This window comes from Podarcis pityusensis (genome assembly GCF_964106645.2).
Source record: "Podarcis pityusensis genome assembly, chromosome: 2".
Classification (NCBI taxonomy): Eukaryota; Metazoa; Chordata; class Lepidosauria; order Squamata; family Lacertidae; genus Podarcis; species Podarcis pityusensis.
Window position 1 is genome coordinate 118,340,805 of NC_138029.1, and position 23,532 is coordinate 118,364,336.

A 23,532-nucleotide genomic window follows, 5' to 3' on the forward strand; every position below is an offset into this window, starting at 1 on the left:
CAGAAGCGCTGAATCACAACCCGCGTGTGTGCAGACGTGGGTTGCGAGCGCTGCTGGTTGCGAACGTGCCTCCTGCATGGATCACGTTCACATCTCGAGCATCCACTGTGATCTGCGCGTAGCCAGTCAGGCAAGCCACGCGGGCTAACAGGCTAGCTATTTATAAATCAGATGGTTTTGGGCCAAGATTTTTGAAGCTCGTGCATGGGCTGATCAGCAAACTAAGGCTACCTGGGGAGTCGCTTCGCCACTTCTTGAGGGCTTCCAAGTGGCAGAAAGAAGTGCTTGCTTGGTATGTATATATTGCATGCTGTGTAGAATAAAATCTCTAATCTTCTCACTCACTTGTGTTTTGTATTACTTCTGGATCTCATTTTAAAAGAACCGCCTTGCATTTGGCAAGACAAGACCTTAAGAAGTGTCCATTTGCTGGACCAAAGGCCCAGTTAGCTCACAGGCCGACCTGGTAAGGTAAGAGGTAAAGCACCCCTGGACGGTTAAGTCCAGTCAAAAGCGACTATGGGGTTGCGGCACTCATCTTGCTCTCAGGCCGAGGGAGCCGGCGTTTGTCCACAGACAGTTTCTTGGTCATGTGGCCAGCATGACTAAACCACTTCTGGCGCAACGGGACACCATGATGAGTGCCAGAGCACACAGAAATGCTGTTTACCTTCCCGCCACAGCGGTGCCTTTTGATCTACTTGCACTGGCGTGCTTTCGAATTGCTAAGTTGGCAGAAGCTGGCAAGGAGCAACGGGAGCTCGCTCCGTTGTAGGGATTCGAACCGCTGACCTTCCACTTGGCAAGCCCAAGTGGCTCAGTGGTTTTATACCACAGCGCCACCCGCCCAATGGAAAGCCCACAAGAAGGACCCGAGTACAACAGCACTACTTTTCCCCACTTGTGATTCCCAGCCATTGGCATTCAGAGGCATCCTGCCTGCCTCCGACAGTGGAGGCAGAACCACTGGCCTGCTGCCTATTTTTTTGGAGAGGTCTCTGACAGAAGAATAGAAAATACTGAAAGAAATTTTGCCCTGTCTTACATGGTTCACATATAATATATTGTTTTGAACATAGCATATCATCAAACTCTGAAAAAAATGTTTAAAATTATGCATATCAACTGTACGTTATAGGAAAGAAATGGATTGTATGCTTGGTGGGGATCCAGGAGCGGGGAGGGTTAGGCTTTTGCCTTTGAGGCGTCCCTTGAATACTTTTTATGCTGACAGGCCTAGGCTGACTAGCCAGTCATTTTAATGGATATGTTATTTTGTTTTTATTGAATTTTGTTTTGTTGTACTTGGATGCATACACACACACACACACACATATATGCATATATTATTATACAGTGCTTTGATATTTTTTATACAGGTTGGTGGTATACTAACAAACATTTATAAAGAAATTGACTTATTAGTCACTTTTTATATAAAAAGCTTCTGAGACTTGCAAACGATTAAGAGGTTGACATTTTCATGGAATTACCCCCATGGATAACCATTCAAAATAAGGTGTATTTTAAAATGCTATATAACAAATAGATAATTGTAGTCATTTTGTGGGTTGCATTTTGTTTTATGATTTCATCTTACTTTGGCTTATGTTTTGTCTAATCCTTGCCTGAGACTGGTGTTTTTCAGTATCAAATGCCTCTTTGAACATTGGCATAACCTATATAGATATATTTCTAATTAAATAACCCTGATACTTAACATTGGTCATTAAGAGATAACAGAGATAAAAGATAATACTGCTTTTAAAAAAATGTTTAAATATTGCTATATACATTTCCCTGATATTTTATGTGGGGGCAGTAAACAGTTCCTTTTAAAAAATAAATAATGTGATGAAAATTATCTCCTAAACATAATCTGTTTAGCTCATACTGTGTTTGTGTGCCCACAGGTAACAGATTTATATTTAAAACCAACTAAAAATCAGCTTTTATTAACCCTCACTTTTTAATAATCCTTTTTTAAAAAGAGAAGCTGAATATGAAATAGGGCATTTGATTACAATAGATCTGATCATTAATCCCCACAATGCACGCACACCTGCTTAATCTGTGTAATCTGCTCAGAGGCTGCTTGGCTGTGGTTGCCATGGAAACCAGGGAACATCGAGGCCTAAATCCTGCTAAAGTTAATTTGGACGAAAACTTCCTTCTCACAAGTAGCGGAGGAGGTCATGAAACCTTTTCTGAGTCTCCTAATGAGGAGGTGAACTCACATGACATACACACACACACACACCAAACAAACAAACAAACAAACATAGCTTGCACATAGAAAAGTATCTGCTCAGGAAGAAGCTTCTGGCCTAGACTTTTCTGACATACTAGTTTTCCCACATACAGGTAATCTTGCTATATTTTAATGGAGAAACATTCAGTCATGTGAGCCTTCACCTGTTGTCTAAAGTGGCAAAGTTAAGGTTTGCCTCCTTGTCTGATGTATGTGGTTACCAACGGCAAACCTTTAAAAGTAGTCATTTGACCACGAAGACCAACTCCAACCCCACTGCTGTGAATGGGGAGCTCATCACAAACTCATTTTAGCTCAAACTGGGCCTAGGGTTGAGATAAGAATTAGAGACCGCCAGGTGTATAATTCCATTATTTTAATAGTGCTGCTTTAATTGCATTTAACCTTTTAGATTAGCCTTGAATTTCGTGTGTTCTGCATTTGTGAGTCTCTCCCTCCTACGCCATCTCTCCTTATCTACAGTATTTTTTATTCATTTTATTTCATTTACTGAATTTATATGCCGCCCTGTAGTTTTGTGAGGGGAATGAGGGTCTCCTAGCAACGTTCAGCACCCTTAGGAAACTACAGCTCCCACAATTCTCGGGGGGGGGGAGCCATGACAGCTGGGAGCAGTATGACGCTGCTTGAAATGTGCAAAGCAAATGGGGCCGTGTGTGTAAAAGCAACTAGATTACCCAAATACATAGAACAGGATTTGTTTTACAATGTGCAAAAGAGGAAAGCACCCTGGCAAGCCACGTGCTTGGACGCAGCTGTTTCAAGGGGCAGATGTCCCCCCTCCCCGCCTGCCCTCCTGATTCCTCTTGTGCATCTGCTTCTCCTGCTTGGGGATCTCCTCTTCTGAATCATGCTTCCCCCCCCGCGCCCCCCGACACACACCCCACAACCTCCTTGAACTCACCCTCTCCTTGCAAGGATTTCCACCAGGGGAGGCGGGCAGGAAGTCCCCGGGCAACACTCCTTGCACGATTATGATCGCAGGCTGGAATGTGCAAAAGGGAAGTTTTTTGGGTGGGGGTGGGGGTGTTGTGGGGGGTGGGTTCCCCTACCGAGAAAGAGGAAAAGAGGGGGGGGGCGGGACAGGAAAGTGACATGCATTGCTCCCTTTTCCCATTTCAGGATCTCTCTAGGCAGGAGAACTCTCTGCATTTAACCCGTTCAGTCTCTTTTCAGGAAAGCTGGCTTTTCCTTATAGAGCGGGGACGTCAAGACAAAGGCCAACTAAGTCCTACTGCAGTTGGTGACAGCAGTCACGAAATTAAAAGACGCCTGCTTCTTGGGAGAAAAGCAATGAAAAACCGAGACAGCATCTTAAAAAGCAGAGACATCACCTTGCCAACAAAGGTCCGTATAGTTAAAGCTATGGTTTCCCCACTAGTGATATATGGAAGTGAGAGCTGGACTATAAAGAAGACTGATTGCTGAAGAATTGATAATTTTGAATTATGGTGCTGGAGGAAACAAGATCTTGAGAATCCCATGGACTGCAAGAAGATCAAACCTATCCATTCTTAAGGAAATCAGCCCTGAGTGCTCACTGGAAGGACAGATCGTGAAGCTGAGGCTCCAATTTTTGGCCACCTCATGAGAAGACTCCCTGGAAAAGACCCTGATGTTGGGAAAGACTGAGGGCACAAGGAGAAGGGGACGACAGAGGACGAGATGGCTGGACAGTGTTCTTGAAGCTACCAGCATGAGTTTGACCAAATTGTGGGAGGCAGTGGAAGACAGAAGTGCCTGGCGTGCTCTGGTCCATGGGGTCACGAAGAGTCGGACATGACTAAACAACAACAAAGTCCTACTCAGAGTAGACCCACTGAAACTAATGAACCTAAGTTAATCTATTAACTTAGAATCATAGAAACAAAACCTCTACAATACCTTGGATAGCTCAGTTGGTAGAGCATGACTCTAGGCAAAGGATATTCCTGCGTTGCTGGGGATTTTACTAGATGACAATTGTGGTCCCTTCTAACTAATTCTACAATTCCATAGGATTGTCAAGTTGGACGGGACCCCAACGGTCATCTAGTCCAACCCCCTGCAATGCTGGAATCAACTAATGGACTCTTACTGTGAGAAGGTTCTTCCTGGTGTTCAGCTGGAATCTCCTTTCTCGTAACTTGAACCCAACGGTTCTGGTCCCACCCTCTGGAGCAGGAGAAAACAAGCTTGCTCCATCTTCCATGTGATAGCCCTTTGACCAAGTCCGCTGCATGCATGAAGAGCACATGCTCGCCAGCTGAGATACTGCCCTCTCTGTGTGGTGGCTTGTACCAGGCTGAAATACCTTCCCCTCCATAACACTAAAGCTGACCAGATGAAACTGGTCTAACAATAATCTCTTGTCCTAGTGGCCACTAGTCTGCTTCACAGCAGCCTTGTGAAGGCTAAAAAAGGGCAGGGGAGCTGAGAACCACGCATGGCACCCAGAGGGCTTTTGAGGAAGGTGGGGAGAAAAAAGAAAGCACTTGCACTGCAGGCAGAAATTCAACATGGTGTGTGGTATAGTTGTAGTGTCTGACTACGACCTGGGAGACCAGGGTTCAAATCCCCACTTGGCCATGAAGCTCACGCCCAACTTACCTCACAGGGTTGTTGTTGGGATTAACTAAGGGGTGGGAGAACCGTTTAAGTCAATTTGAGCTTCTTGGAGAAAAAGGTGGGACGGCAACCCCCCTGGAGGGTATGAAATCGAGTAACCATTTGGAAACCCAATGTAGCCATCTGAAACAAGTCTGTGCACTTAAAACCCATTCATTCTCTTTAGTACTCGTCTCTTCTTTTTTATTTTTTTCTGGCAGCGGTTCTTAGCCTTTTTTGGGTCACGGATTCCTTTGAGATTTGGATGAAAGTTGTGGACCGTGTCACCAGAAAAATGTACATAAAAACATTTTATGCACATCTTTCCTTTTTTTTTTTTTTTTTTTTTTTTTGCTCCTGGTTTACAGACCATGTGAAGCCAATCTGTGGACTTTAGGTTAAGAACCCATGGTCTCCAGTCCTAGTCCTGCTCACCTTACCTCAAGAAGCGTCTCCACCCCCATCGTTCAGCCTGGATGCGGAGATCCAGGTCCGAGGGGCTTCTGCAGATTCCCTCACTGCAAGAAGTGAGGTTACAGGGAACCAGGCAGAGGGCCTTTTTGGTAGTGGCACCCAGCCTGTGGAACACCCTCCCATCAGATGTCAAGGAGATAAACAGCTATCAGACTTTTAGAAGACATCTGAAGGCAACTCTGTTGAGGGATGTTTTTAATGGCTGAAGTTTTACTGTGGTTTTATAATTTGTGGGACACCGCCCACAGTGGCTGGGGCAACCCAGTCAGATGGGTGGCATATACAGTGGTACCTTGGTTTCTGAACATAATCCATTCCAGAAGACTGTTCAAGCTCCGAAACATTTGAAAACAAAAAACTCAATACAGAAGCCTCTACGGAAAACTCAACACGGAAGCAATCTGGCATGTTTGACTTCCAAGGCGTGTTCAAAAACCGAAGCATTTACTTACGGGTTTACGGCGTTTGAAAACCGAAACGTTCGACAATGGAGACGTTCAAAAACTTAGGTACCACTGTAATAATAATATGTTGTTGTTGTTAACCCATCAAACTTGATGGCCATGGTCATGAGTAGAACTTAGTTGGAAACAAAACAAAACAACTTGTGCAGGATTTGAATCCAATACCTTTTGCATTGCATTTATTGTTGTTAGCCGCTCTGAGCCTGGCTTCGGCTGGGGAGGGCGGGATATAAATAATTTTTTATTATTATTAAGAGAGCTAGCCCCCCCCAACGCCAAGCCTCACCATCATCAGAAAGGAGCATAAAACAAAACCACACACAGACGCTTGGAATTAAAACATTTTTTTTAATATAAAAAAGGAAGGAAAGAATGAAAAAAGGTTGGTTGATGTCTCTTCTAAACCCACCTCTCTATGTTCTACCCACATCATGTAGCTCTATCCCTAACGTTACCCACCCAGGCAAAAATATCTGCAAAATCAGAGATGGGGAACCTTTGGCCCCCTAGAGCTTCCTGGACGTGAGTGGCCACCGTGTTCCCGCGCACATCCTTGGGAGGCCTGCCTCTCACACGTTCTCTCCTGTGTGGATTCTCATGTGCGTCCGGAGGTTTGAACTCTGGCTGAAGTTCTTCCCGCAGCCTGAGCACTTGTAGGGCTTCTCCCCGGTGTGCATGCGCCGGTGCACCCTCAGGGCAGAGCTAGAGTCAAAACTCTTGTCACAATCGGGGCACTTGTGCGGCTTCTCCACCGTGTGGGCCCTCTGGTGCTTGAGGAGCTCGGTCTCTTCGTTGTAGCTCCTGCCGCACTCGGCGCACTTGAAGGGCCTCTCGCTCCGGTGGACCTTGCGGTGCCCCGTCAGCGCGGAGATGCAGTCAAAGCACAGGCCGCACTCCTTGCACTTGAAGGGCTTCTCCCCCGTGTGGGTCCTGCGATGCTTGATGAGCTGAGACTCCTTGTCGTAGCTCTCGCCGCAGTCCGCGCACTCAAACGGCTTCTTCCGGGTGTGGTTCTTGGCGTGCATCTGGTAGTTGCTCTCCCAGCGGAAGCACTTCCCGCACTCCAAGCACTGGAACGGCCTCTCTCCCGTGTGCGTCCGTTCATGGAGGTCAAGCACGGACCTCTGGGTGAAGCTCTTCTCGCACTGCGAGCACTGGAAGGGCTTCTCGCCCGTGTGCGTCGCCTTGTGGCGGATCAGGTGCGAGGACTTGCCGTACCGCTTGCCGCACTCGGAGCAGGCGTACGGCCGGTCGCCGGCGTGGTTCTTCATGTGCATTTTGATGCTGCTCTCCCAGCGGAAGCTCTTGCCGCACTCGGCGCATCGGTAGGGCTTCCCTCCCATGTGGATCCTCCCGTGGACAAAGAGCTGCGAGCTCTGGCGGAAGCTCTTCCCGCACTCAGGGCATGGGTAGGGCTTTTCTCCTGTGTGCGTCCTCTCGTGGATGAGGAGGTCGTAGCGCCGGCTGAAGCTGTTCCCGCAGTGCGAGCACTGGTGCGGCTTCTCTCCGGTGTGGATTCTCTTGTGAGTGATGAGGTGCGATCCTTGGCTGAAGCTCTTGCCACACTCGGCGCACGTGTACGGCTTCTCCCCTGTGTGGCTCCTCTTGTGGGTGGTCAGGAGGCTCTTGTCGCCAAAGCTCTTGTCGCACTCGGAGCACTTGTAGCGCTTCTCCCCCGTGTGGGTCAGCTGGTGCCTCATCAGGTGGCCCCTCTTGATGAAGCACTTCCCGCAGTCGGCGCAGGTGAAGGGCCTCTCTCCCGTGTGGATTCTCTCGTGATCGGAAAGGATAGTGCTGGTGCTGAACGTCTTCCCGCACGCCAAGCATTTGTACGGCTTCTGTCCTTCGTGGCTCCGGCCGTGCCTCACAAGGAGCGCTTTGTAGCCAAAGCCCTTGCCGCAGTCCACACACTGGTAGGGCTTCTCTCCTGTGTGGATGGTCAGGTGGTTCGCCAGGACAGAGAGCCGGTCAAAGGCTTTCCCGCATTCAGAGCACACGTGCGTTTTCTTTCGCCTGCGGGCCAGCCGCCTCTGTGGGAGGTCAGAGCTCTGGCTGCGTCCTTCTCCGCGGTCGGGTCCCTCTGTTTCTCTCTCACAGGACGCAACTTCAGGGGAACCTCTGCCACCACAAGGGCTTTCTCGAACCCGCTGGTTTCCAAATGTTTCTTGTATGTTTAGTCCTTGAGAAATAATCCCGGTTGCTCCATCCAGTAATACCCCGTTGAGTTCACATTGCTCGGGTCCTTTTGCCAGCTGAAATGTCTCCACCTCATCTTCCTTTACCTGCTGGTCACCTGCTGGAACAGAAAGAGGATCTTGGTTTCAGTCAAACATGGTCCACCCTGAGGGAAACGACAGTTGCTTCTATGGATTGTCTATTGTTCTTATGAATCGTGTCCAACGGTGTCGTCACTCTGCCGGTGGAAAATTTGTTTCTAGCCCACATTTCCCCCGCAAAGGCTCCCAGGGTAGCAAACACCAAATTGATAAAGGAGTAAAATTAAATATAAGCTAAAAGCATATTTCAACCGTTTAAAATCAACTGCTTCTGCCTCCTCCCTCTCCTGCCTTGCTGTAGGAAATGGGTGGAAGTGGGAGAGGCCTGCTGGGAAGGGAAGCAGGAAACTACAAGGCTGGCCAGACAACAGAGCTGCCAGCAGTAGTCACTGCTGCCAGAGCCCCCTAAGTGCACCCCCCCAAAAATCATGGGGTCTAGTCTGTACCAGTAGTAGGCTACTTCCTAGGCAAGGTTAACTACTCCCCCCTCCCCAAAAAACCTTGCTAGTGTCAATTTTAAAAGCCAGATGTCTTACAGAAAAAATGAAAAGCACACAACTTGAAACTGCTAAATTTATTTTAAATTGCAAGAATAAGCGATGCATCTTAGATGAGCTTTATCAAATAAGAAAGAAAACGCTTTGGCACGCAAATCATTTAAAATAATCTTGTGAATTGTGGTGTTGAAATTTACGTAAAAGTTTCACACAGTTGGAAGTGTGTGCTTTGTGTATCGTGGAATTTTAAGCAGGGAGATCAGAAATGCCAAAAAACAAACCACCCCAAAACGTGTTACAATGACATCAAAGGCTAAATGTATGGAAAACCCTTAAATAAAACAAGTGTTGATGAGAACAGGAACATCTTGGCATTAACACTCCAGGTGTTAGTTAGCTTACCAGTGCTGGGATGTGTGTGCTATCATCAAGGGTGCTTTGATTTTCATTTCCACAAGTCTGATTTCTGCGTGTACAAACTAGGGACAGAGGTATTTTAATTTTTTTGGTCTTTTTGCAAAAACCGTCAGCACCCATCATAGCCTTTGATAGCCATATCCTCCCTGAATTTACCTAATCACCTTTTAAAAGCTGATGAGCATCCCTACAAGATGTTATGACTGCTGTACAGTGGTACCTCGGGTTACAGACGCTTCAGGTTACAGACTCTGCTAACCCAGAAATAGTACCTCGGGTTAAGAACTTTGCTTCAGGATGAGAACAGAAATCGTGCTCCGGCGGCAGCACAGCAGCAGTGGGAGGCCCCATTAGCTAAAGTGGTGCCTCAGGTTAAGAACAGTTTCAGGTTAAGAACGGACCTCCGGAACAAATTAAGTACTTAACCCGAGGTGCCACTGTAGTTTAGCACAGAGCAAGGCCTCGGATGTTGGTCCGAGTGACAGGAAGCAGACAGGGACAGGAGCTGCCGAAGCCAGGTCCCAGCTGCCATCCCAGCAAGGAGGCTCACCCAGCAAGCAGGCTGCTCCCGTGTCTTCTTGCTTGGCCTCCACTTGGACGTTCTGATGAGGGTCTGATGGGTTCTGCTCCGATAAGGGGAAATCAACAGAGTCCTCCTTCAATGGTCCTGGGGGCTGAAAGAGAAGCAGGCAGGTTAGGGAGTTTTACAGGGATGCTGTGGGGAACCCCCAGTCAATGCTACAGATATAATAATGTCTAGAGTTCAAAGGTCTTCAAGTCTGGCTCCACCCCCACAGGGAAGACGCAGGAAATTGGCTGTTCTGTGGCATCATTCTGTGTGAACTGGAACATTAAAGAATGTTGGAGTCTTGTCTCAATGGCCAGGTTGAGACATAATGTCAGATTTAAAGGAGGGGGCAAGACAAAAGACAAGATAAACTTTCAACAAACTGCAAGCCGGTTTATTGAATATAGTAAATATTTGCAGTTAATTAAGACACACGGAAGTTTTTAACACCATTTTAAGATTGAAGTTTGACAAAATCTAATCCATTGCCAAAAAGTTGTGCTATAGATTAATATTTCCCCTCTTCTTCCCCAAATACATTTGTGGCACACCCCAAGAATCCTGGGAAAGGTAATTTGTTAAGGGACCTGGGAACTGTTGCTCTGTGAGGGGTAAACAACAGTTCCCATAAATCTCTCTCCCCCCCCAACGTATATATTCATTTATAATAAAACACAACAAAATCTAATAACAGATGCTTAATAAAATGAAATAGATGTGGAGTAAAGGGGATATATAGAGCCAAACATATAGGAACAGAATTCCATACCAAAATCACATGCAACGAATTAATATCACGAAGTTCCAAGTAACACAAACAGGTTTACATTCTCCTGCCCTTTATTCCTACAGTTACAGATAGGTAGCCGTGTTGGTCTGCCATAGTCAAAATAAGAAAAATCCTTCCAGTAGCACCTTTAAGACCAACTAAGTTAGTTCTTGGTATGAGCTTTCGTGTGCAAGCACACTTCTTCAGATACACAGATACTTCTTCAGATGTGTATCTGAAGAAGTGTGCTTGCACACGAAAGCTCATACCAAGAACTAACTTAGTTGGTCTTAAAGGTGCTACTGGAAGGATTTTTCTTATTTATTCCTACAGTACATTATAAAAAGGCTCCACTTCTCAATGATTGTCTGTCTACCAAAAGGTCAACAACTTTGGTCAGCCCCCACAGCCCTTCACTTCACCAAATCTGGCCCTCTTTGAAAAACGTTTGGACACCACTGGAACTATGCCCCCTCTGGTTCTCACCATATATGTAAGCTAAGCATACATACTGCGCCCCAAATTTTAGTTATCCATTTTCTCATAGATGGTTTTTCTAGAGGATAGACAAGATAATGCCTTTGAGAAATTGAGCCTTTTCATAATGTACTGCAGTAATAAAGTGCAGAGGAATGTAAACGCCTTTGCGTTACTTGGAACTTCGTTCCCATGATTCTTGGGGCGAGTGCTACATGTGCATTTAAATGTATGGCGTGGATGTGATATTGTTCGTTCGTACTAAGCCACAGTTTATTTTAGCATCCAGTGAGAAGCAGGGCAATATATGTGTCTGCTGAGGAAAAAGAGGATGGGGGATAAATCCACAACTCCTTGGCTCTGGCTTTCATTGGGAAGTGGCGCCACCTACTGTCGGGCTCCCTGCCTTCTGCCCTACCAGTCCCAAAGGGGCACCAGCCACACCGCTGAAACTGCCTCACCTTTTGCTCCCACTCTTCAGAGAGGAGAGGGAAGCCTTCAGCCAGTGCCATTGCTTGAGACATATTCTCGGGGCTGCGTTCCAGCACCCAGTGCTGCATCCCTTGGGGCAAGACGGCCAGGAACTGCTCCAAGATCACCAGCTCCAGCATCTGCTCCTTGGTGTGTCTCTCGGGCCTCAGCCACTGGCAGCAAACCTCCAGGAGCTGCCGGCCATTTTCTCGGGGGGTCTCCGCTTCCCGGTAGCGGAACTCCCGGAAGTGCCGGCATCGTGCCTCCAAGTCTTCTTCGTCTGGAATCTCTTCCTTCACTTTTCCAGAGGCTTCTGGGCTCATGTAGGCCTCAGGGAGGCCTCCCCCTGGATCTGGGGCCTGCTCTCCTCTAGGCCACTGGCCAGCATCGGCTGCCCCCTTGAAAGAGGGATGGAAAGCAGCAGCGTCGTCCATCAGCTGGGGGTTTCTCAGCCCAAAATTAGGAGACTGCATCATCTTCAAGAGTTCCTGCCACAGGGGTTCCCCCATCGCTCCCGGAGGCACCCCTGTCCAGAATTCCCGGACCGCTCTGATCTGGATATCGTGAGGGGCCGGCCCACCTTCCTCTGGCTTCTCCCCAAGTTGCGCTGAGTCCTGCTCCTCCATCTTTGTTCCTTGTGCTGCAAACAAAATCAGCATTGAAAAGTGTGGAGTCATAATAATAATAATAATATTAAAATTTTATTTATATCCTGCCCTCCCCAGCCGAAGCCGGGCTCAGAGTGGCTAACAGTAAAATGATACAACATTCTAAAATCATTTCATTATAAAATCAGTTCAAGTCAGATAATAATAATAATGCATGATGGATGATGGGAGCTCCTCATTCAGGGAACTTAAGAAGAGAAGCTCTGCTGGGTTAGACCAAAGGCCCGTCTCAGACAACATCCTGGTTCCACCAGTGGCCCACAAGCTAATAGGAAGGCAATAGCCGCTGAAGCTCCCCAGTGGCTGGTATTCAGAAGTAGGCTGCCTCTAGAACAGCGTTTCCCAAACTTGGGTCTCCATCTGTTTTTGGACTTCAGTTCCCACCATCCCTGACCACTGATCCTACTAGCTAGAGATGATGGGAGTTGAGTCCAGCAAGAGCTGGAGACCCACGTTTGGGAAATCGTGCTCTAGAACATAAGCAGAGTCCTGCTGGATCGTGCCAATGGCCTTTCCAGGGCAGCATCCTTCTTCACAGTGGCCAACCAGACCCCTCAATGGGAGCCCCTCAGGCAAGACCCGAGTCATTCATTCGTTTAACAGTCAAGCTGCCAGATTCAAAAGCTCACTGATCATTCTTGGGAGTTTCCCCCCGCTTTTTATAAACATATTATTTTTGCGGACAGTGATTTTCAAAGGGTGTGGCAGGAGAGGATGGCAAATGTAGTGGGAAGAATCAAGGACAATCAAATAAACATCTAAACATTTCCGTGTGGTATAATATGGTATCAAAATAATGCTTGTTATTTGCAGAATACAGATAGAAATATTTTCAAAACAAGAGCAAGAGCATCAAGGGATACTCCTATAAATCAATCTCTGCTAGGAGTCCTGCCCCCATGTGTTTATTATCAATAAAACAAAAATTGTGAGCACATTTTTATTCTGAAAGTGTAGCCCAGAGAAAAAAGTTTTGAGAACCACGGATTTACGGGGTTCGCTTTCACAAGGGGTAGCAGTGGCAGGCTTTAAAGAAGAATTAGGCATCTCTTCACCCTTTGGGGAGTTGCCCATCAAATCAAAAGCAGCTGCAATAGCTAAGCAAAACCTCAAGAGCTCAAGGCAGTGCAACTGTGATTTCTCCATGCTAGAGCGGAGAGCAAGTCATGGGAGAAGAACATTGCAAGCTGCCTAATACAGAGTCAGACCCATTGGCCTACTTAGCTCAGTATTGCCTACACCGACTGGCAGCCTCTCTCCGGGGGTTTTAGACAGAGGTCTTTCCCCAGCCCTACCTAGAGAGCCAGTGTGGTGTAGTGGTTAAGAGCGGTAGTCTCGTAATCTGGGGAACCGGGTTCGAGTCTCCACTCCTCCACATGCAGCTGCTGGGTGACCTTGGGCCATTCACACTTCTCTGAAGTCTCTCAGCCCCACTCACCTCACAGAGTGTTTGTTGTGGGGGAGGAAGGGAAAGGAGAATGTTAGCCGCTTTGAGACTCCTTAAAGGGAGTGAAAGGCAGGATATAAAATCCAAACTCTTCTTCTTCTTCTTCTTCTGGGAATACCAGGGAGCTTTTGCATGCATAGAGGGAGACATTCCGCTTCCTGTGGGCTTGCACAGAATTCGAACCCAGGGGCAACCAGTAGTGAGAATCACACCAGCCCTCCCAGGGGTGCCAGCCTTTATAAAATATTGGGGGAGAGGTGTGCAGGTAAGAGCCCCGACCCGCATAATCGATTGCATGATGAGCTGCACGCACAACATTTGAATGGCAATCCATCAACTTTGGAGGGGCACAGCCCCCTCAAATATTGTGGGGGCTGAAGCTCCCACGGCCCCCAGGAGTTGGCTCCTATGAGCCCTCCCTGGACCGACAAGCCTGTCTTATCAGAAACGGGATTCTGGGGTGAGAGGGGAACCTATCCAGCAGGGCTCTCTCTCCTCCGGGTATCCCATACAGTGGTACCTCTGGTTAAGTACTTAATTCGTTCCGGAGGTCCATTCTTAACCTGAAACTGTTCTTAACCTGAACCACCACTTTAGCTAATGGGGCCTCCTGCTGCTGCCGCGCCGCGGGAGCACGATTTCTGTTCTCACCCTGAAGCAAAGTTCTTAACCCGAGGTACTATTTCTGGGTTAGCGGAGTCTGTAACCTGAAGCGTATGTAACCTGAAGCATATGTAACCCGAGGTACCACTGTATTTCCTTCATCTGGAATTCCCTGGGGAAACCAAGGCACTACAAAAGCCAAATAGTACCATGTCCGTCCCCCCCAATATCCTCAGTGCTGGTACCATTTCCCTTCTCCCCACTAAACAGGCTGAGATCTCTTGCTGGGAATAAGCCGCCCGCTTGTCTCTCTGACCTGCCACAGGTGAGAATCCTTTATTTCGGAGGTGGTAGATGCCTCTGCCTTCATCTTTCCAGCCAAGGATGCTTAGTCCCAGGCCAGCCCTCCTTGGTTTGCACTCACCTGATCCAGGAAGGCTTTGCATGGCGCTAGTCCTGCGGGTATGCGCGGCTCTCCCCCCCTCCCCTTCTTTTCTTTTCTTTCTTTTTGCAAAAATAAATGCAAAGAGTGCAGGTGCTGATGGGCGGATTTGGAAATGCACCTCCTGGAAGGAGAGACCGGGCTGGGGGAAGCAGCCAACCTCCTCGCGGCTCCTCTTCTGCAGCCGGCCGCGCCTGTCTAGAAAAAAGAGCTCGGTGCGTTTAACCCCTCTCAGCCCAGCGCCTCCTCTTCTTAAAATCGCCGCCCCCCAGAAGCACCGGCGGGTGGGGCGGGAGGATGCAGCGGGGGGGCATCGGATGACTAATCCGGTCCGCGTCCACATTCCCCGCCGTGTCTTCATTTTGCGCGGAAGAAGCTGCACCGGTTGAATGCCCGCCTGCCCGCGATGCACAGAATGCAGGTTGGCCGGGGGAAATTCCACAACAGGGCGATGAAACATTTCAAAAAGGAAGTTATGTCATACATAGGAAAGATAAGGTGAAATAGTGAAACCAGTAGAATTGAAACAAACCTCATAATGGGAACTACAAAGAATTTTACTGGATAATAATAACAATAAGAAGTGAAACATACAATGTGACCAATGTAATAAACAGTAGATGGAAATGGAAATAGGCAGACAACAAGAATCTATAGAAGGATTTATTTGTTTACAGATATTTTATGGACAAATGTGGAAGAATAACAATATACAAAATGGATGAGCAAAATGCGAAAGATTTAGAGACGATATAAAAAAAAGCCAGAAGAAGGAAGGAGGGAAGTCAACTCCTAGGAGCAAGTATAAATGTAAAATGTAATGCAATATGTGTATGTAGAGTATGTAATTAAAAAACCAATAAATATTATCTTAGGGTGGGGGGAGAGAAAAGAACAAATTTCAGGTTGGCAGCAGGGCAGGCACCGCTGCTAAGCTGAGAGCGGTCGCTTAACTTCTGCAAAGCGTGCTCAAACGCCCTCACACGAACACACGTGAAAGGCCCTGTCCATAGAAAGATAGCAGCAGAGGTTGGACGGCCATCTATCACAGATGCTTTAGTTGAGGTTCCTGTATTGCAGGGGGTTGGACTAGATGACCCTCGGGGTATCTTCCAGCTCTGCAGCTCTATGATATTTTAAGATAAGGCATTGCCGATAGAAATCTAGCCTGTCAGGACAAACAAGGCTCCTGATACGCTAGATGTCTGTGTACAGGGATGGTTTTGTGGTTAGGAGCAGTTCATGCATACAGATGACTTAACCTGTTTTGGGGCACTCCTTTTATTCTTCTTCCACCTTTCTTTATTACAGTTCTATCCCGCTTTTCCTCCAAGGCTCTCAAGGTGGCCTTCATGAGCCTCTCTCTTCCCATTTTATGCTCAGATCAACCCTGCGAGGTCGGCTGGGCTGAGAGAAGACAGTGACCAGACCAAAGTCACCCTGTGAGCTTCATGGCTGAGTGGGGATTTGAAACCCAGACTCCCAGGTCCTAGTCCAGCCCTCTAAGACTTTCTACCAATATATGGATGAGGTTCAGAGCCGAAAACAGGCTTGAGAGGACTGAATATTGGCCCATAAAATCACCGATCTGTATAGCTGGAAGGGACCCAAAGTGTCATCTAGTCCAAACCCCCAAAAGGACATGTTTCCAAAAGGACATATTTCAAAACAAAAGAAATTCAAATGTATAGACTGAATTTAAAAGCCAAATTTAAAACAAAGGTGCAATACAAAATTCCTAAAATGGTCATCCAACAGCACCATAAGAAGGCCAATTCCTTTAAAAATAATAATAATTTCTATTTGATTTTACAAGTGTAAAGTTATAACAATGCCAAATACCTTTAGAGATTTCTCTGAATCTCCAGACTTCCTACCATCCCCTTCAAGGGTCTTATTGTTAACACTTTCAGCTGCATATTATTTCGTAATCCATATTTTGTATTTCTTCATATTGTCCATATTGTTACATTACAAGTGTTAAAATCCTGCTAATGTTTTCATATGCTTACAGTGGTCTCCTAAATAAATTATAATTTCCCCCCCATTCTTGAAGTTTTTGTCTTCTGTTTAACCCTGTTTAGGAAAGTTTTTAATGACTGATGTTTTAATGTATTTTTAATCTTTTGTTGCAAGCTGCTCAGAATGGCTGGGGAAATCCAGCCAGATGGGCAGGGTATAAATAATAAATTTATTATTATTATTATTATTATTATTATTATTATTATTAGAACCAAGAAAGACAATTCCTAACCCGACTCCACTAAAAGATGAAGAGGCAGAGCTTAACTACCAAAGGGATGGTTAAATAAAATGTCCTAGTCTGGTACTTAAAAGCTGACAACATTGGTGCTTTTCCCCTGGGGATAGCATTCCAGATGCAAGCAAAAGTGTTTTGTCTTTAAAGCATTCTGGATCAGCTTCCCTGGGTTTCACAAAAGAATGCTAATATCTCTGAATGGCTACTGGTGCCTGGTCTGGGGCACTGGCTGGGAAACAGTGCTTGGTACTTGGGAAGGCACAGGAAGCAGAAACAAAAGAGAGAGATCTTCCCAGTATCTTTGGGAACAGAGGGTACCTGTCCACTGAGAACCTGTTGTGAGGTAGCAGGTCTGCTGTCAATGCACCAGCCATTTAAAGCATGTTTTCCCCAAATAATCCCAGGAACTGTAGTTTAAGAGCACTGGGAACTGTAGTTCTATGACAAGTAATAACAACAACAACAACAACAACAACAACAACAACAACAACAACAACAATTTATTTCTACCCCGCCCATCTGGCTGGGTTTCCCCAGCCACTCTGGGCGGCTTCCAACAAAGACCAAAAATACACTAAAATGTCACACATTAAAAACTTCCCTGAACAGGGCTGCCTTCAGATGTCTTCTAAATGTCAGGTAGTTGTTTATCTCTTTGACATCTGATGGGAGGGCATTCCACAGGGCAGGCGCCACTACCGAGAAGGCCCTCTGCCTGGTTCCCTGTAGCTTTGCTTCTCAGAATGAGGGAACCGCCAGAAGGCCCTCGGTGCTGGACCTCAGCGTCCAGGCGTGGAGATGCTCTTTCAGGTATACTGGGCTGAGGCCATTTAGGGCTTTAAAGGTCAGCACCAAGACTTTGAATTGTGCTTGGAAACGTACTGGGAGCCAATGTAGGTCTTTCAAGACTGGTGATATGTGGTCTCGGCGGCCGCCCCCAGTCACCAGTCTAGCTGCCGCATTCTAGATTAGTTTTAGTTTCCGGGTCACCTTCAAAGGTAGCCCCATGTAGAGCTCATTGCAGTAGTCCAAGTGGGAGATAACCAGAGCATGCACCACTCTGGCGAGACAGTCCGCGGGCAGGTAGGGTCTCAGCCTGCGTACCAGATGGAGCTGATAAACAGCTGCCCTGGATACAGAATTGACCTGCACCACCATGGACAACTGTGAGTCCAAAATGACTCCCAGGCTGCGCACCTGGTCCTTCAGGGGCACAGATACCCCATTCAGGACCAGGGAGTCCTCCACACCAGCCCGCTCCCTGTCCCCCAAGAACAATACTTATGTCTTGTCAGGATTCAACCTCAATCCATTGGCCGCCATTCATCCTTCAACCGCCTCCTGGTACTCACAAAGGTAAACTACAGTTCCCATGATTCTTTGGGAGGGGGGGTTGGGTGCCTTAAATGTATGGTGCTTACCAGGGCTTTTTTTCAGCCGGAACTCAGGTGGGCTCCACTGCCATTATAAAGAACAAGGGATGCGTTCTGGTACCTCTTTTTCTAGAAAAATAGCACTGGCATATACAGCCTCAGGGATGGGAAACTTGCAGCTCACCAGATGTTGGATTCTTAGCTCCCATCATCCCTGACTCATAGTTTGCATTTCTTATTTGTCCGCAAGAAGACCGCAAATAGCAATTTTGTGCAATAGTATCTGAAGATGTTGTTAGCATCTTAAAAAGTAGAGACATCACCTTGCCAACAAAGGTCCGTATAGTAAAAGCTATGGTTTTCCCAGTAGTGATGTATGGAAGTGAGAGCTGGACCATAAAGAAGGCTGATCACCGAAGAATTGATGCTTTTGAATTATGGTGTTGGAGGAGACTCTTGAGAGTCCCATAGACTGCAAGAAGATCAAACGTATCCATTCTTAAGGAAATCAGCCCTGAGTGCTCACTGGAAGGACAGATCGTGAAGCTGAGGCTCCAATACTTTGGCCACCTCATGAGAAGAGAAGACTCCCTGAAAAAGACCCTGATGTTGGGAAAGATTGAGGGCACAAGGAGAAGGGGACAACAGAGGACGAGATGGTTGGATGGTGTTCTTGAAGCTACCAGCATGAGTTTGATCAAACTGCGGGAGGCAGTGGAGGACAGAAGTGCCTGGCGTGCTCTGGTCCATGGGGTCACGAAGAGTCGGACACGACTAAACGACTAAACAACATCTGAAGTGTTGGGCTATGAGCTGGGTTTGTACCCAAAATAAGTCACAGGAGCTAGCACCTTTAATTCTGCCATTTAATCTATAGACAGAGAGCAGAGAGGCTGTACTTTCTGGGGCTGCTGGGAGTTGAGGCCATGCTAGTGAAGGTTGCTGTACGACACAGCAATCCAGGGAACTTCCTTATCCTGTTGTTGGAATTGCTCCAGGGCTCCCAACAGTCTTAAAGATCCAGATAAGGCCAAGACAGGATCTTTATCTATTTGCCTAAATTGTCACATATCTGGGCTTCCCCTTTTGTCTTTTGTTCCCACTATTTACCCCCTTCCACTTCCTTATGTATATCACTTTCCCACTTGAGGATAAAAATTCAGCCCTCTGACTGAAGAGGGTTCCAGTACACAACTGCTTTGTAACAAACATGCCAGTCTTAAACTGTGATTACTCTTTTGTTCATGCTAATGCTGAGCGAGCTTGCCATTCTTGTATCTTTAAGCAGCTGCATGCAAAGGCGGATATTCAACAGGTACGGTTCTGCCCAGGTACAGCAAACCAACCCAACGGCTGCAGGGATTACACTTCCAGCTATTGGAATCCTGACTTTTGTGCAAACAGTTTAAAAGGTGCAAAGGCTCATCAGCTTCTGTCGTCATAACTGATCAGCAGAAAGATAAAGATCACCAGGTGAGCTTGGGCCTGTTACTATCTCTCAGCCTAACCTGCATAGACTCCTTGGACCCAGCAGAAGGTACCTTTGAAGGGGGCTGACTCTGGTTTTATATACCTGGTACTGTTGCATCTGGTTCAGTGGCCTCCTGCCTGCAACCCACAATTACAGTGGTCCCTTAAGAATATACAAAGAACAATTTTAAATCTATTATTATTATTATTATTATTATTATTATTATTATTATTATTTCCTCTATCAAAAAATCCCAGGGCAGTGTACAACATTGAGAACACACTATACAGAGCACAATAATAAAAACATAATAAAAAGCATAATAACACAACGACAGTGGGAGGTACACCATGGCTAATGCAGCAAGCAGCCAGTAGTGATGTATGGAAGAGCTGGACCATAAAGAAGGCTGATCGCCAAAGAATTGATGCTTTTGAATTATGGTGCTGGAGGAGACTCTTGAGAGTCCCATGGACTGCAAGAAGATCAAACCTCTCCATTCTTAAGGAGATCAGCCCTGAGTGCTCACTGGAAGGACAGATCCTGAAGCTGAGGCTCCAATACTTTGGCCACCTCATGAGAAGAGAAGACTCCCTGGAAAAGACCCTGATGTTGGGAAAGATGGAGGGCACAAGAAGAAGGGGACGAGATCATAGAATCATAGAATCATAGAGTTGGAAGAGACCACAAGGGCCATCGAGTCCAACCCCCTGCCAAGCAGGAAACACCATCAGAGCACTCCTGACATATGGTTGTCAAGCCTCTGCTTAAAGACCTCCAAAGAAGGAGACTCCACCACACTCCTTGGCAGCAAATCCCACTGTCGAACAGCTCTTACTGTCAGGAAGTTCTTCCTAATGTTTAGGTGGAATCTTCTTTCTTGTAGTTTGGATCCATTGCTCCGTGTCCGCTTCTCTGGAGCAGCAGAAAACAACCTTTCTCCCTCCTCTATGTGACATCCTTTTATATATTTGAACATGGCTATCATATCACCCCTTAACCTCCTCTTCTCCAGGCTAAACATGCCCAGCTCCCTTAGCCGTTCCTCATAAGGCATCGTTTCCAGGCCTTTGACCATTTTGGTTGCCCTCCTCTGGACACGTTCCAGTTTGTCAGTGTCCTTCTTGAACTGTGGTGCCCAGAACTGGACACAGTACTCCAGGTGAGGTCTGACCAGAGCAGAATACAGTGGCACTATTACTTCCCTTGATCTAGATGCTACACTCCTATTGATGCAGCCCAGAATTGCATTGGCTTTTTTAGCTGCCACGTCACACTGTTGGCTCATGTCAAGTTTGTGGTCAACCAAGACTCCTAGATCCTTTTCACATGTACTGCTCTCAAGCCAGGTGTCACCCATCTTGTATTTGTGCCTCTCATTTCTTTTGCCCAAGTGCAATACTTTACATTTCTCCCTGTTAAAATTCATCTTGTTTGTTTTGGCCCAGTTCTCTAATCTGTCAAGGTCGTTTTGAAGTGTGATCCTGTCCTCTGGGGTGTTAGCCACCCCTCCCAGTTTGGTGTCATCTGCAAATTTGATCAGGATGCCCTTCTTGAAGCTACCAGCATGAGTTTGACCCAACTGCGGGAGGCAGTGGAAGACAGGAGTGCCTGGCATGCTCTGGTCCATGGAGTCACGAAGAATCGGACACGACTAAACAACAAGAACAACAACAGCTATTGATAGCTTTATTCTTTCCTCGATCAGCAGCCTCTGGCTCAGAGCCAGGAACCAAGTCTACAGCCTCCGACATGGTGTTCTGCCGCTGTAGGTTCCAAGGTTGTTAGAATTTAGGCATCAGGCTAAAACGTTCCTGTTACCTTGCACTTTAATAAATGTTAGTACTGCTAAAGTGTGGGGCAGTTCTGATATTTTTTTTATGAAAGATTTTCTTGATTTACAAAAGTGTGTGCAATGTCTCTCTCTCATATTTTTCCCCCCATGTAACATTTTTACAAATCAGTCAGTTCTGATATTTTTATGGTTACAGTGGTACTTCGGGTTACATACGCTTCAGGTTACAGACTCCGCCAACCCAGAAATAGTGCTTCAGGTTAAGAACTTTGCTTCAGGATGAGAACAGAAATCGTGCTCCGGCGGCGCGGCAGCAGCAGGAGGCCCCATTAGCTAAAGTAGTGCTTCAGGTTAAGAACAGTTTCAGGTTAAGAACGGACCTCCGGAATGAATTAAGTACTTAACCCGAGGTACCACTGTACTTTTAAAAAACTCATTGATGTTTTGACTTTTATTTGTTCATGCTGTATCTTTTTAATAAAAGATATTTTGTATACACTGTTAGCTGAGCCAAAGTACTCAACCTACCTACCTACAGGATATAATCCCTTCATGGTGGTGCATTCAACCATGTGTGGCCCTACCCAAATCTGAAGTCCTGCAGTCTAGACACAGGTTTACCACCACAGTGACAACGACCTAGGATGCTCATGTGCCCTACTTTAAGGAGAACAGTCCTCTATTTGATGGAATCTCCCCATCAAGTCTGGGTTGAAAATGAAGAAGAAGAAAAAAACCCCTGGGAGATGATTTATAACGAAATGAAAAAGGTATTCAAATATACCTTTCTGAAGAAACCAGAGGCCTTTCTCCTGGGCATGGTCGGCCAATTGGTGTCAAAGAAGGATAGAACTTTCTTTATGTACCGTATTTTTCGCTCCATAGGACGCACTTTTTCCCCTCCAAAAATGAAGGGGAAATGTGTGTGCGTCCTATGGAGCGAATGCAGGCTTTCGCTGAAGCCTGGAGAGCGAGAGGCATCGGTGCGCACCGACCCCTCTCGCTCTCCAGGCTTCAGGAAGCTATCCGCAAGCCTTGCAAGCCCGGTGGGAGTTCCCGCGGGCTCACAAGGCTTGGAGGCAGCAGCCTGCAGCCCCGGCGAGTGTCCGCAAGCCTTGCGCGCCCGGCAGGAGGTCCCGCCGAGCGCGCGAGGCTTGGGGCAGCAGCCTGTCGCCCGAAGCACAGGGAGCCCTCCGGAGGGCTCCCCGTGCTTCGGGGGAGTGTCTGCAAGCCTTGCGCGCCCGGCAGGAGGTCCCGCCGAGCGCGCGAGGCTTGGGGCGGCAGCTTGTCGCCCGAAGCACGGGGAGCCCTCCGGAGGGCTCCCCGTGCTTCGGGCGAGTGTCTGCAAGCCTTGCGCGCCCGGCGGGAGGTTCCGCCGAGCGCGCGAGGCTTGGGGCAGCAGCCTGTTGCCCGAAGCACAGGGAGCCCTCCGGAGGGCTCCCCGTGCTTCGGGGGAGTGTCTGCAAGCCTTGCGCGCCCGGCAGGAGGTCCCGCCGAGCGCGCGAGGCTTGGGGCGGCAGCTTGTCGCCCGAAGCACGGGGAGCCCTCCGGAGGGCTCCCCGTGCTTCGGGCGAGTGTCTGCAAGCCTTGCGCGCCCGGCGGGAGGTTCCGCCGAGCGCGCGAGGCTTGGGGCAGCAGCCTGTCGCCCGAAGCACAGGGAGCCCTCCGGAGGGCTCCCCGTGCTTCGGGGGAGTGTCTGCAAGCCTTGCGCGCCCGGCAGGAGGTCCCGCCGAGCGCGCGAGGCTTGGGGCGGCAGCTTGTCGCCCGAAGCACGGGGAGCCCTCCGGAGGGCTCCCCGTGCTTCGGGCGAGTGTCTGCAAGCCTTGCGCGCCCGGCGGGAGGTTCCGCCGAGCGCGCGAGGCTTGGGGCGGCAGCCTGTCGCCCGAAGCACGGGGAGCCCTCCGGAGGGCTCCCCGTGCTTCGGGCGAGTGTCTGCAAGCCTTGCGCGCCCGGCGGGAGGTTCCGCCGAGCACGCGAGGCTTGGGGCGGCAGCCTGTCGCCCGAAGCACGGGGAGCCCTCCGGAGGGCTCCCCGTGCTTTAGGCGAGTGTCTGCAAGCCTCACGCGCCCGGCAGGAGGTCCCGCCGAGCGCGCGAGGCTTGGGGCGGCAGCTGCGGCGAGGGGGGGAATACTTTTTTTTATTCATTTCCCCCCCCCAAAAACGAGGTGCGTCCTATGGGCCGGTGCGTCCTATAGAACGAAA

The 23,532-nt window shown here is 48.0% G+C and overlaps 1 protein-coding gene across 2 annotated transcripts; it reads right to left on the reverse strand.

Annotated features, from left to right (window-relative positions):
- Window positions 1-6,363: 6,363 nt before the first annotated feature.
- Window positions 6,364-14,607, reverse strand: LOC308469345 (uncharacterized protein). 2 transcript variants are annotated; one of them, XM_080991653.1, is made up of 4 exons: window positions 14,414-14,607; window positions 11,262-11,911; window positions 9,537-9,660; window positions 6,364-8,089 (listed from the first exon to the last, which is right to left on the reverse strand). In XM_080991653.1, the coding sequence occupies exons 1-4, from the start codon at window positions 14,433-14,435 to the stop codon at window positions 6,366-6,368; spliced, it is 2,520 nt and encodes an 839-aa protein (XP_080847779.1). In that variant the 5' UTR covers window positions 14,436-14,607; the 3' UTR covers window positions 6,364-6,365. The 2 variants fall into 2 exon arrangements, with proteins under 2 accessions (XP_080847779.1, XP_080847778.1); XM_080991652.1 differs by having other exon boundaries at window positions 6,364-8,092.
- Between the last annotated feature and the right edge of the window lie 8,925 nt (window positions 14,608-23,532).